Source organism: Melanotaenia boesemani, chromosome 2, assembly GCF_017639745.1.
Source record: "Melanotaenia boesemani isolate fMelBoe1 chromosome 2, fMelBoe1.pri, whole genome shotgun sequence".
Classification (NCBI taxonomy): Eukaryota; Metazoa; Chordata; class Actinopteri; order Atheriniformes; family Melanotaeniidae; genus Melanotaenia; species Melanotaenia boesemani.
The window spans coordinates 32969527-32983980 of record NC_055683.1 but is presented as its reverse complement, the minus strand read 5'-3'; the positions used below and the strand labels follow the sequence as shown (position 1 = coordinate 32983980).

At 41.7% G+C, this 14454-nt stretch overlaps 1 protein-coding gene across 2 annotated transcripts; it reads left to right on the top strand.

Moving 5' to 3' along the window:
• Positions 1 to 1238: 1238 nt before the first annotated feature.
• atxn7l3a (ataxin 7 like 3a) lies at positions 1239 to 14422 on the top strand. 2 transcript variants are annotated; one of them, XM_041967807.1, is made up of 14 exons: positions 1239 to 1474; positions 2030 to 2072; positions 2201 to 2300; positions 2444 to 2576; positions 2660 to 2831; positions 2916 to 3013; positions 7265 to 7287; positions 7382 to 7427; positions 8046 to 8083; positions 8193 to 8261; positions 8376 to 8419; positions 9093 to 9164; positions 11260 to 11396; positions 11482 to 14422. In XM_041967807.1, the coding sequence occupies exons 3-14, from the start codon at positions 2250 to 2252 to the stop codon at positions 11676 to 11678; spliced, it is 1080 nt and encodes a 359-aa protein (XP_041823741.1). In that variant the 5' UTR covers positions 1239 to 1474; positions 2030 to 2072; positions 2201 to 2249; the 3' UTR covers positions 11679 to 14422. The 2 variants fall into 2 exon arrangements, with proteins under 2 accessions (XP_041823741.1, XP_041823751.1); XM_041967817.1 differs by lacking the exon at positions 9093 to 9164.
• Positions 14423 to 14454: the final 32 nt, after the last annotated feature.

The window sequence follows — 14454 nt, the reverse complement described above, 5'->3', positions numbered from 1 at the left end:
CTCTGCTTTCAGAGTAAAATCATTGAACCCGACCTTGGTTGTGAGGAAGCTGGACCCTAGCCCAGTATGCGTATAGGGTATCCAGGATAATTTAGGACAAAATGATTCAAATCAGTAACACATTTACATTTTAAGCCATGATGACTATTTGTCATAAACTTTGCACAGAAAGTAAAGACATTTCTGTTTGGTGGGTTATTTCTTCATTGTAACAGTGCTTCTTGGCTGTAAATATCCCATTAGAAATCCACATCTGTATGCATTTGTGGGATGAGCAGCAGAGTTGGGTATGTGTGTTGTACCTCAGCAAAGCTTGTCAAATCTCATCTGTCCATTCCAAACAGCTTTTTGACTCTTGTTTTAAACTATTGGTACCCCATATCTCCACAGTCTGGAACTAAGTTATCTTCCAAGATCACAGCACTTGATCCTACACAGCTGAGTTTAACAACCTCCAGAGGTTGGGAGTGAAGAGGATGAAATGGCTTGCCTGCTGTTCTGAACTCAACCCCCATGAGCACTCAAAGGATTTACTTGGACCTTTGTGGTACATTAGCTAACATCTGACAAATGCTGGTTAAAGAATGGGAGGTTATCCCACAGCAATTTGTGACCAAACTAGTGACTAGCCTGAGGAGGAGGTGCCAGGATGTTGTGGCTGTGTATGGTTCTTCCACATTCTAATAAGACACCTGTTTGTCAAATTAATAAATTGTCAGTATGTCTCCTGTCTTCAGACTTAAATAATTTAATTCAGTAAACAACTCCAAACAAGATTAAATGGCAGAATAAGCTGACTGGCATTGACACAGAAGCTTTTATAAGTTTTTGTCACTTATTGAACTCCCACAAATGCATTTTTCCATACAAATGTAGCACCATTTTTAAAGGATAAACAGGTTTTCGAACATTTATACGATTTGTTGTCAAGAATCACTGTTACAACAAAGAAATAACCCATCAAATACATAGAAACTTCCCTTAATCTTTTAAATGTACCGTTGAGCCCCTGATAGCTTTTATTTCGGCATTTTTCCATACAAATGTAGCACCATTTTTAAAGGATAAACAGGTTTTCGAACATTTATACGATTTGTTGTCAAGAATCACTGTTACAACAAAGAAATAACCCATCAAATACATAGAAACTTCCCTTAATCTTTTAAATGTACCGTTGAGCCCCTGATAGCTTTTATTTCGGAGGGTTAAACCGGAAGTCGCTCGGTTTGTATTCTTCGTGTTGTCTGGGTTTGTTCGGTTGGCCTTCTCGGTGTCAAGCGGGTCCTTAACGTCAGTTTAGCTAACCGACACCTGCGGCAACGACCACTTCAAACCAGAAAATAGAGAAACGTGTAATACTAACTATGCCTGCAGCTTAGAAGCAGGGTTTTATATTTAACGTGTTTGTGGACTGCTCCGGTTATGCTGCTTCCTTCACAGAGGCTGCCTGGCGCAGACTGAGTTTTCTGACCGGGTAAGAGGAAACAGTTTTGGTTACATTCAAACACCGCCATCTACGCTACTGTATTTCTTAATATTTAATCCCATAAACGCTTTTCTTTAATCTCGGTGCAGTAGGCTAACAGGGCTAATAAATACAAACAATAAAGTAATATTAGTTTACGGTATAATGTCAGTTTAGCTAACAAGCTTTCATCACCTGTCTTTAATCTATTAATGTTAGCTAGCTGTTGGTTAAGGCTGTTTTAAATGGTGTTTTGTGATTAAAATTTAGCTATCATATAGTGAGCTCGGTTCATATGAAAGTATATTTGTACAGCTTGTATTGAGCCCCCGTTTCAAATGAGATGGTCTTCGTTTATATCATAAATAATAAATGACTCATTTAGCCCTGTGGATTACTAGGTACGAAGTATGCAACATTTTAATCAGATATTGCAGTTGGTGGTACTTTCAGGTGTTCTCATTTTTAACATTTACTTACAGAATAATTTACTTATACTGATTAATTAACACTTGATATTTGGGAGATTGTGTCAAGTATTTATTTTCTTATTTTTCTCAACAGAATGAAGATAGATATACAGCAAACCTTAATATCTAAATTAAAAGTATGTATTCTAAAATCTGTTTTACACATAAACTGTATTGTTATTGGCTCATTGGATTTCCTTATCTTTGTGTTTTCTTGGATCTCTCAAAATGTTGTGATTTATAGTTTTCTATTCTAATCATGCAGGACAACATCCTATGACCTTGTTATCAAGATTTCCAGTACAGATTTTCAAATGAAAATGGAGGATATGCCCCTTTCAGGCCCAGACAACACCAAGCTGGAGGTAAACGACTTCTAGACTATATTACTTTAGCATTGTTCTATTTTTTTTTTTTTAGCCATCAGTAGACATTATATCCCGGAGATATTTCCTTTATCAAATCTGAAGTTTGCACTTGGCGTTAGATTGTATCTTTGCTTTTGCAGGCCTTGGTGCATGACATCTACTCTGAGCTGGTGGAAGATGCCTGTTTGGGCCTGTGTTTTGAAGTACACCGTGCTGTAAAACAGGGCTATTTCTTCTTAGATGAAACAGATCAAGAGAGTATGAAAGAGTTTGGTAGGTGCCATTCCCTCTCATCTGTTCTATTTGTATTTCAGCATGTTTGCTTACGTTATATGGATTTTTGTTTACTCCTCCAGAAATTGTGGATCAACCAGGATTGGACATATTTGGACAGGTGTACAATCAGTGGAAGAACAAAGAGTGTGAGTGTCCCAACTGCAAAAGATTAATCGCGGCTTCTCGTTTTGCTCCACATCTGGAGAAATGCCTCGGCATGGGGCGCAACAGCAGTCGCATTGCTAGCCGCAGGTGGGTCAGTAAGGGCCACTCATTGATTTGTTGCTTGTTTCAAAGGTTTATATAAAAATCTGATCATGCTACTGCTTTTAATAGGTTAGCCAGCAATAACAACATGAGCAAATCAGAGAGTGATCAGGAAGACAATGATGACCTTAATGACAATGACTGGTCATATGGGGCAGAAAAGAAAGGTGAGCAATTAAAAATCATTGGGCCTCATTCACTAATATCTTATAAATCTTCCTAAATTTCTTCTTAATGAGTTCCTAAGAAGTTTTGTAAGGAAACCCTCAATCACATTCATGAATGTGTTTATAAACTGCAAAATTGTTCATGGACAATTTTGTCCACGATCATGGCCTGGATGGGCTCAGCCAGAAAAGGGTGACATGGGCCTCCCCTCCTGTGGGCTCACCACCTGCAGGAGGGGCCATAGGGGTCGGGTGTAGTGTGAGCTGGGTGGCTGCCAGAGGCGGGGACCCTGGCGGTCTGATCCTCGGCTGCAAAAGCTAGCTTCAGGGATGTGGAATGTCATCTCTATGGCGGGGAAGGAGCCTGAGCTGGTGCGTGAGGTTGAGTGGTTCCAGCTAGATATAGTTGGACTCACCTCGACGCATGGCTTGGGCTCTGGAACCACTGTCCTTGAGAGGGGCTGGACCCTCTTCCATTCTGGAGTTGCTCCCTGTGAGAAGCGCCAAGCAGGTGTGGGCATGCTCGTTGCCCCTCGACTTGGTGCCTGTACGTTGGGGTTTACCCCGGTGGACGAAAGGGTAGCCTCCCTCCGCCTTCAGGGGGGGGGGGGGGTCCTGACTGTTGTTTGTGCTTATGGGCTGTTGAAGAGCACTCCTTCCTGGGACTCCCTTGTTCTGCTGGGGGACTTCAATGCTCACGTGGGCAATGATAGCGAAACTTGGAGGGGCGTGATTGGGAGGAATGGCCCCCCGATCTGAATCCGAGTGGTGTTTTGTTGCTGGACTTAGGTGCTCGTCATGGACTGTCCAGGCCTGGCAGACCCAAGCGTGTTGTGAAGGTCTGCTGGGAACGTCTGGCGGAGCTGTGGCCAAGGTCGTCGGTGCCTGTCGTGGCGGTAACCCCCGAACTCGTTGGTGGACACCAGCAGTAGGCTGGCTAAAGGCTAAAGAAGAAGTCTTACCAGGCCTTTTTGACCTGTGGGACTCTAGAGGCAGCTGCTGGGTATCGGCGGGCTAAGTGGAGCGCAGCTTTGGCGGTCACTAAGGCAAAAACCTGGGCATGGGAGGAGTTTGGGGAGGCCATGGAGAATGATTTCCGGACGGCTTAGAGGAGATTCTGGTCCACTATCCGGCGGCTCAGGAGGGGAAAGCAGTGCGCCGTCAATACTGTGTACAGTGGGGATGGGAGGCTGCTGACCTCGACTCAGGACGTTGTGAGGCGGTGGAGGCAATACTTCGAAGACTGTCTCAATCCCACAAACACGTCTTCCGATGAGGAAGCAGAGTCTGGGGAAGCTGGTGCTGGCTCTCCCATCTCTGGGGCTGAGGTCGTTGAGGTGGTTAAAAAGCTCCTTGGTGGCAAGGCCCCGGAGGTGGATGAGGTCCGCCTAGAGTTCCTTAAGGCTCTGGATGCTGTAGGGCTGTCTTGGCTGACATGCCTCTGCAGCATCGCGTGGACACCGGGGACAGTTCCTCTGGACTGGCAGACTGGGGTGGTGGTCACCTTCTTCAAAAAGGGGGACCGGAAGGTGTGCTCCAACAACAGGGGGATCACACTCCTCAGCCTGCCTGGTAAGGTCTATTCAGGGGTGCTGGAGAGGAGGGTTTGTTGGATAGTGGAACCTCGGATTGAGGAAGAGCAGTGTGGTTTTCGTCCCGGTCGTGGAACAGTGGACCAGCTCTACACCCTCTTCAGGGTCTTTGAGTGGGCATGGGAGTTTGCTCAAGCAATCTACATGTTCTTTGTAGACTTGGAGAAGGCATTCGACCGTGTCCCCTGGGGGGAGTACTCTGGGAGTGTGGAGTGCCGGACTCGCTTGTACGAGCTGTCTGGTCCCTGTACGACCAGTGTCAGAGCTTGGTCCGCATTGCCGGCAGTAAATCGGAATTGTTTCCAGTGCGGGCTGGACTCCGCCAAGGCTGCCCTTTGTCACCGATTCTTTTATGGACAGAATTTCTAGGCGTAGCCGATGTGTTGAGGGGTTCCGGTTTGGTGGCCTCAGGATTGGGTCTCTGCTCTTTGCAGATGATGTGGTTCTGTTGGCTTCATCGGGCCGTGATCTTCAGCTCTCACTGGAGCGATTCGCAGCCGAGTGTGAAGCGGCTGGGATGAGAATCAGCACCTCCAAGTCCAAGACCATGGTCCTCAGCCTGAAAAGGGTGGAGTGCTCTCTCCGGGTCTGCAATAGGGTCCTGCCCCAAGTGGAGGAGTTCACGTATCTCGGGGTCTTGTTCACAAGTGAGGGAAGGATGGAGTGGGAGATCGACAGGCGGATCGGTGCGGCGTCTGTAGTGATGCGGATGCTACATCGGTCTGTTGTGGTGAAGAGGGAGCTGAGCCAAAAAGCAAAGCTTTCGATTTACCGGTCGATTTACGTTCCTACCCTCACCTATGGCCATGAGCTGTGGGTAGTGACCGAAAGAACGAGATTGCGAATACAAGTGGCCGAAAATTAGTGTTTTCCGCAGGCTGGCCAGGCTCTCCCTTAGAGATAGGGTGAGAAGCTCAGTGAGCCGGGAGGGGCTCAGAGTAGAGCTGCTGCTCCTCCACATCGTGAGGAGCCAGATGAGGTGGCTCGGGCATCTGGTTAGGATGCCTCCTGGACTCCTCCCTGGTGAGGTGGTCCTGGCACGTCCCACCGGAAAGAGCCCCCGGGGGAGACCCAGGACACGCTGGACAGACTACATCTCTTGGCTGGCTTGGGAATGCCTCGGGATCCCTCTGAATGAGCTGGTGAATGTGGCCGGGGAGAGGGAAGTCTGGGTTTCCCTGCTTAGGCAGCTGCCCCCGCGACCCGACTCCGGATAAGCGGCAGAAAATGGATGGAAAATTGTTCACATGTTTCCTCAGATATTCTTGGGAAAATGCTAATCTTTTCATAAGTTAAAAAGATGTGATGGCTATTTTACATGGGTAAATGTCTGAAAATACCTATTTAAGGTTATGAGACTGAAGGCGTGTGCAGATACAAAGGTGAGACAGATGTGGAAAAATAATGAGCAGAATGCCACAGGACATGAATGAAAATAAATAATAATACAGAAGTGCACTGAATCCTGTTTGTCCTCGCTTTTAAAGTGACACACTTTGTATTAATAATCACACAGTGAGATTAATATAATATTAAAGGAGCTTTATGTACAAACAGGTAATTTATTGCTCCGGAACCTGGACAGCAAGCCTGCAGTCTGTTCCCATGAGCGCGTCAGGATGCATATCCTCGAGGTGTAGTGGCTAAAGGAGGAAGTGGTACAGCGTTGAATACCTTTTCATCTCTCTTTACACACTGAACATTCTGCAGTCTGAAAAACAAATTGCCACCTGCTGTGTTCAATCCAGCATACTTTTAAGATGTGGTGCACCTCATGAAGTAAGTTTGGATCTGGTGAAATAAAACCTGGTGAGTCTGAGGGTTGGTCAGTGGTGTTATCAAAAAAGGGGTCAGAGTATAACCATCTTCTCTTGAAACTAATCATTACAATAAAAACTGTTGTAGTAAATCTTGATATTAAAAGATAGGTGCAAATGAATCACCTGCTGCTCCTTATTGGAGGTGCATGCCCACAATGAATGAGTCATGTTCTCCTGGAAAGTAGGAGGCCACATTTAGTTGATGGTTCTGGGATTCACACACAATCTGGACATTTATGGAGTGATATTCTTACAGTTGAGGAAATAGATCTGGTGAGGGTCCTTTGAATGCACACGTGTTTAGTCTGTTGCACAAATAGTTTTAAGACAGGGGTGTCCAGCTCCGGTCCTCAGGGGCTGCAATCCTGCAGGTTTTTGATGTGTCCCTGCTCCATCACCACCTGACTCAAATTAATGAGTCATTGTGCAAAACTTAATAAGCTGTTGGATCTATTTAATTTGAATCAGGTGTGTTGAAGCAGGAAACATTGAAAACCTGCAGCACAGCGGCCCTCAAGGACCAACTTTGGACACCCCTGTTTTAGGAAGATCAGCAATAGAATTAAATCCACTCTTGACTGTAACTTCATCATAACTCAAATGTTCATAAGAGTACTGCATGTTTGTTGGATTGCTTCTTAAGAACAAATCCAGGATACAAAGATTTTCATAGATCCCACAACCTTCATAAAAAGCTCTTAAGTAGGGGATTAAGAGCAAATTGGTTCATTGGAGGAGTTGGTGAATGAGGCCCATTGTATCCAAGTCACTGCATGGAATTACAGAGGAGAACCCAGTGTTTCTTTTTAACATCAGTGACTTCTTATGCACTCTTGCAGCCAAGAAGAGGAAGTCAGATAAGGTATTTAAACATTTAAGTAAATTTTAAGTAAAGTTCTCGAGTATGATTTGCCTATTTTTATTTCATTTATTTGTTTTTTTTGGCCAATGTGCAGAATCAAAATTCTCCAAGAAGATCCAAATCTCTGAAACACAAAAATGGTGAGTGTCATATATTTGGCTTGTAGTTTAGTGAAGAGGATTAAATCCACTGTGTTCTATCGATGTGTGTAAACGATGCAAACTTCAGCATTGTAGAAACCCATTTGCTTTGGTGCATGATGTTCAGAGGATAAAAATATATTTGTCACAGGAAATTGATTATGGACACCTGTTTGAAAACCATGCAAACCACAGCCGAGTGAAGACAGCAAGATAAGCAGCAACAGTTGTGTTGTGTAGCTTTTAGGTCATTTTTGTATCTGCAGCTTGGAGTAGGTGGAAACTCCTGTTATGGTTTTATAAAGGTTTAACAATTCTGTTCCATACAAATGTGTAAAACAAAAAGGGAAAACGAATGCAGGTTTTTCTTAATTAATTCACAGACAAAGATTTAAAAACAGAACATTACATATTACATTATTAAAGCAGAAATTACATAGTTCTTTAAAACATTCAGAGTGCTCTTTGAATTTTATGTCCTTCAGCTGATCTCAAATTGAACCAGTTGAAAAATGGTTGAAATGCAAGACGTTAAATTTGGAGAAATATGATCTTTCAGCTCATATCAGTAGGTTTGTAATGGAAAAAATTAAGGCAGTAATTGTTTTTTTTTTCCAGGTGAGCTTGGGAGTAACATGAGTTCAGAGCCATACAAGGTGACATATCTTCCTTTGTTCAAGTTGATTGCAACACTAAACTGTGAACTTTATATAGCTTTGTTCTGTAAACCATATAAATAACTGTTGTTTATGTCTTTGGTTTCAGTACAACTACAATACTGGCATCAATTATGAAAGTTTAGGCCCTGATGAAGTCAGATCCCTTTTAACAACGGTGAGCAACAGTCATAAATAAACTTAATCATGGAAATCTGTTCTTTAGTCTTCAATTTTATTGAAATTTCGCTTTGATGGCACAGATTGGTCATTACAGTATTTCTTTCTACAGCAATGTGGAGTGATCTCTGAGCACACGAAGAAGATGTGTACGAGGTAATTGTTGCGTTAGCTCTTGAAATTTGTGATTAAACTTCTCCACTTTGAGAGAACAGTTAACTTTTTCTTTCTTCGTCACATTTGGGTTGATGCAGCGTAGTTTCAGGTAATATAAAACCAGGTCAAGTGTTGTTATCAAATCCAAATTGTTTGATCCAATGTCTTTATGTCCAGTAGTTGTGTCAAAATTGGAGATGTGATCAGTTCTTGTTTAAAACGTGATCATGTTTGTTGGGACTAACTCAGGGGTACACAAGTGGCAACTCATGGTAAAGTTATTCTGGGTCAGTAATTGACTTTTCTCCAAAATTAAACAAAATCCTACAAAAACCTGCACCCGTATATACTTAAATTGGACCATGAAGGACTCCGTCCATGACCAAACTCATTTTGTCTCTTCTGATTGGTCATTGACTGTGTCCTAACAGTCCGTCCCACCTCCTCCTGCAGACAGGGGCTGCTTTTCATTACACTAGCTTTCATTACCTTGGACTCGGGTGTATCCTTCCTTGCATCTCTCTCTAGCATCCTCAAGGAAAAGAGGCAGGTGAGGGGAAAGAGGAGGCATGTTAGCATAATGAAAAGCACCCAGGGTGATGCGTGAAGCTGTTTGGTGGGTGTGGGCGGGCCGCCAGTTAGGAATGTGTAATGCCACGTTGTGTCCCTCCAGGTCTCAGCGATGTCCTCAGCACACGGACGAACAGAGGAGGGCCGTCAGGGTGTTCCTCCTGGGGCCGTCCGCGTGAGTCTGCCCTGTCCCCTTCTAACTCAAGTGTACTTAAATAAACATTGTTTGAATTGGTGATGGTGACCCTCGTGGTGGGGGAGGGGGTTGCAGACACAGTTCTGTTTTCTGATCAGGTTGCTTCATAGACTAAAAATCCAGATGTACGGTAGTCGAGGTCTGGAAACTGAGATCATTGAGGAAGTGCCTACATGTGGCTGCAAGTAAATATGGTATGGGCTAACGTAGTTTTATATTTATTTCCATCCCCTACTCAATAGAATTTCTAAAAACCAAGATGTCTGCACCCAAAATGCCAACTTGAGGGCTTCAGAAACATAAGCCACAAACATTTGGGCAGTGATAACAGGAAGTTTTCAGACTTGAGTTTTACTCATTTGATCCACTGTATGCTTCTAGTATAGAAGAAAAAGCCCTGGCCATTCCTAGCGGCTTGAAAGAACTCCTACTTCTGCATTTTTGTGCATCGATAGCATTTCTCTGCTTCTACAAACTCCCAGCTTATGGGAGCTGATAGATGTTTCCAACTTTTCTGGAAAGAGTTTTCAGAAACATTTTTAAAATGCAGTAAAAACCTGAATATGTAATTGATTTTTTTTTATTAACTTTTATTTAATACACAAAACAAAAGAAATTATTTTGAGCGTCTTACTTTGATAATGTGAGGACATTTTAAATTTGATGTCCGTAACCATCTCAAAAATTTTGGAGAGGGATGTAATTATGATTCCAATTTCTAATCCTCTGGGAACTGGTAATGCTGTGTTGCAGGTACTTTGGAAGAACCTGTCTCCTCTAGCTGAATATAAGATAATTTGGCTACTTCTGAATTTTCTCTTTATGATGGGATGTGCACACACACACTTGGTCCCTATAAAACTATGCTGTTGCAAATCTTGCAGAATGAGGAACCATGAACTTTCAGGGAAACTATGTTCCCTTAATGTTAGCATATCTTTCCAAAAGTCTAGTATACTATTCTGCATCAATGGTACCTTTACACATATTTAAGATGTCCTTGTCATGCCATAGCATCACAGACATCAGTTTTTGGACCTGTGTCCCCTTTATGTCCACCCGGGATGAGCTCATATCCAGAGAACTCTTGTTTTTATACAGTTTGCAGACTGCAAACTCTATTGATCATGGGGGCATGATGGTTTCCCATTAAACAGTGCTTACCATACTCTGCATTTACACACCCAGACTTTCCCTGGCTCCATGAATTGATTTTACAATATTAAACACTTTATATGCTGAAAAACAAAAGCTCTAAAATTTGGCATTAAGGTTTTTTTTTTCCATGACTCATCCTTGTTTAGAAAGATTAAACTTTTGGTGGTTGCTCTTGTTATACCAAACCCTGACACCCTCACCTGTCACCAGCTAATCTGCTGGCTGTTGAATCTCCCAGAAGGCTGTTACCTTTTTTTTTTTTCCTTGAACTTATAGAAATGCAGTGAAGTTGGTCCGTGAAGGCACTGAAAATCATTGATACAGGCGTACATCTGTTAAATACAAGATGTATGTTTTTGTTTAAATGAAATTTGCATATTGTACGTGTTCTTTATAGGGTCATATAGTTTGAGCAGTAGAATCTTGAGTCTGAAATAAAAAAACGTGGAAAACTTAAAATGGTCTAAAAACTTGTTCAGCAATGGCTTGGAAGAAAGGCAGTGGAGGAGCCCTGAGTGTTGTGTAAGCCACTGTCACTAAAACAGTAAAGTACCTCAAGAGATATTTCTGGTCTTGTGAGAAGCACCTGTGTCTTAAGTATGTGACAAGCAGGACTGTGGTTGCAACTGGCAGCAGTAAAATGAAACTTTGACAGCGGGGACAGGTTGAAGTACTACCGGCAGGTGTCTTCATAGACATAATGGTGAAATGTTCTCTATGTGCCTCTAAAAAAAGAAGAAGCTTTGAAAATTCTACAAAATTTCAAAGTGAACTCTTGAACTCATTTTAGATTTACCAATTAATGGAGAGAAATAGTTTTAGAATTTATAAGGATGTTTGTATTTTTGTGTAGTTAAACACTTTTGGCGTCATTGGTCCTCATCTGTGTTACTGTGTCTGGCTTTCCTGTTAACAGGCCAGCGCTCCCCGATGCAGACCCTGTGGTGGAGAACGATAGCTTTGACATTCCAGATGGACAGAGTTTAATGAGCCGCCTGCAGTGGGAAGACTCCCCTGATATTTCCCCCACTGATTCTGCCTCCTCTAAAACCAGTAAGGAAGAAACGCTAAGTGCAAAAATAGCTTTTTGATCAAAAAGAAAGTGTCCCATGAATTCCTATTTCTCCTTTTCCCACAGGCACCAACCATTCCGATTCTCGGAGGCCCAAGAAGAAAAAGAAGCCTTCTCTGGGATTGAACAGTGGAGGGGGAAGTGGAAGTCTGACTGGAGGAGGCAGCACCATGTCCCAGAGTAATATCAGTTTATCGACCAAAAAAAAGAAGCCCAAGCTCTCAGCACCTTCTATTTCGAGTATGTATGATGGCCTAAACTAGTGCAGGCACGTTCATCAGACCAACACCTGCTTCCTCTGTCAAGTCCCTCCTTTCATTCCACGATTACAGGTCTGAGCAGGATGGGATGAAACTTGATTTATTAGTTCTTAAATAATTTGGAATAGACCAGTAAGATTCCCTCTTCTACATTGTGAACACAGTTATCTAATAACTGTGGTCAGTCACTGTATCTGTAGGTACTTTGCAGTGCAGTTCCACAGAAAATGACCATTTACACCATGATGAACTTTTAAACTAAGAGTTGTTTCTTTAAGATGAAAATCAGGGTGACTTGATGAAATCTGTTTTTGTCGCTGGTCCAGTTTTCCGCACCATAGCAGGATAAACCAAGAAAGGACCTCAGGATACCTTGCAAGAGAGTCGAAAGCTTCTTTTAAATTGGGATTAAAATAGGATTCAGTAGAAATAAAGTCAGAAAACAGGATATCCTGTTGTCAAGAGGCTTTTTTCTTTTTTAAAAGTTAGTAGTGAAGTTGTCGACCTAACAAGGTGTAAGTCAGGGTTTTTACAGAATGTTGTAGCGGCCCTAAGCATCATAATTTCTTATTTATTTTCCAAACTCTACCTGTTTATTATTCTTGATATTCAGTGTGAAAAATGCTCAATTTCATGAATCCATGAAGTGCTCGTAAAAGTTTCTGATGCAGCTTTGTGAAACCTTCAGGTAGTCATTGTGGCTCCTTTTTATCCTCCCGTTTTTATAATTTGCGTTCGCTCCAAATGAGGAAACGGCGACTGCTCTTGGTTCAACACTTGACACACCGACACGCACGTACTGGAGTACTCATCAGTGGCTTCTTAATTCTAGCGGTGTATTGCACAGTTTTGTATCTGTGTGTGTGTGTGTGTGTTTGCATCTAAATGCTGACTTGCATTCAGTATGAACATAACTTTTTTGTGTGTATGGTTAGAGGAAGTGAGTGTGCGTATCATTATTTTCACATAACTATGCATCATAGAATGTGGCATTTTTGTGAAAATACATGTGCCATTTTAAATATTTACCTTTGTTTACATCAGTGAGATATTTAAGTCTGTCACTGCCTTTATAGTGATGTTTATATTATTTGTGTGTAAGTGGAGATTTTGGTATTTGATGAGCCAGAAGGGCTTTTTTGGGGCACATTCATGAAACTTTGAGTAAACAGAATCATGAGTCCAAAGTAATTTTCATTACTTTTGTCAAATGGATGTTTGTTTTAGTCCATTGTTTTATTATGCATTAGAATAAATTTGACATGAGTGCTGCAGTTCTTTTTGGAAGCAATGAGCATGACATCTGAACTAATTTCAGTTCCCAGAAGATTTTAAGACTTTTTGTTGTTATAGGATTGCTCCCCAAAAGTTCTTATACAAGTCCATGGATTTTTAGCTGCATGTTTTGCTTCCTTTAACTGAATCTTCTGCTAATGTCTACAGCGTGAGAGCCTTTGGGTTACCTCTACTCGACATTCCACTTTGGTTGTATGAATATTCCCTATTCTTCTTGAAACCCTTACAAGAACATTAGTAAGTAAAAATGTTTTATTTGCCATCTCAGGCTGGTATGTAAGCTAGTAAAAGAAGCGGACCAGAAATAGTTTCAGAAAAACTTAAAAAGTCTCGGCGTCCTGCTAAAAAAGCAAATGATCAAAAACTGAATAAGACGAGGATCAATATTGGATAATCTTTTGAAAAGTGGAGAAGTCTGAGAGACCAAATTCATTTCAAGACCTATTCAGAGCTGGCAAAGTAGGTAAGCACTGGAATTTTGCTTAAATTAATCTTGATTTACAAAGATTTTAGTCTAATTTAGTTCTCGGCGCTCATTAAATTAATTTGTGACTGTATTGGTGGAGTAAATTGGTGGCCTATTAGTTTACAACGACAAATACAATGATGTTTTGGCAAAGTGAATACTGTGTTTGTCCTTACAAACTCACGAAATTACTATCAAATACTTTCGACTGCAGTTCTGATTTAAAACACTAGGTGTCAATGTTTCTTATTTCATCTTAAAAACCCCCAATGTGAGGGCCCAGAATCTCTTATGATTATATTCATAAATACCCAAATACAATGGTCAGAATTTATTAGGGATTGTTTCCCTCTCAACAAATACTATTTGTTTAAGAATTAAATTAAACTTAATTAGGGCCTTAAGCTTTGAAGATGCAGCCAATTTGGCAATATTTAGAAGACAGCAATCGCAGATATGTATTCAGTATGTTTTGATACAGTTGGACCAAGACGTGAGTCTAGCAGGTTAGATGGCTGTTCTCAAAATGATCATTGACTACAAAGCTAGTGTGTTCAGTTATTTCTCAAATTACATGAACGTGACAATCACCTAAAGCCTGATTCTCAGACCTTAAGTTGTCACTTTAGTTTTTGATTCTGCAGCAAAACTGGCTGTGCCCTTGTGAAACCTGTCCAGTAGTCTCGTAATGTGCACTATCAATAAATGGACTGTTATTGAAATGACTTGGTGAGTACAATTCGACGCTCATACCACCTCTTGTGGATGAAGTGGACAGCTGAAGTCCCCTTGTGGCTCTTTGTGTGTTTCTGTGCAGTACAAGTGCAATGACAGAATGCAATAATGTGTTTCTGATATTATTTCCAAGCACAAAATGAGTGCATGTGCGAATGACTTGTATCTGAATGTAATGTGATGGATTTATTTTTCTTCACTGTCGTGCATACTGATGTTTGTATGTAAATAAACATGCTGTACCCAGAGACCAACTTTTTTTTTTTAACAGCCACTGAAACA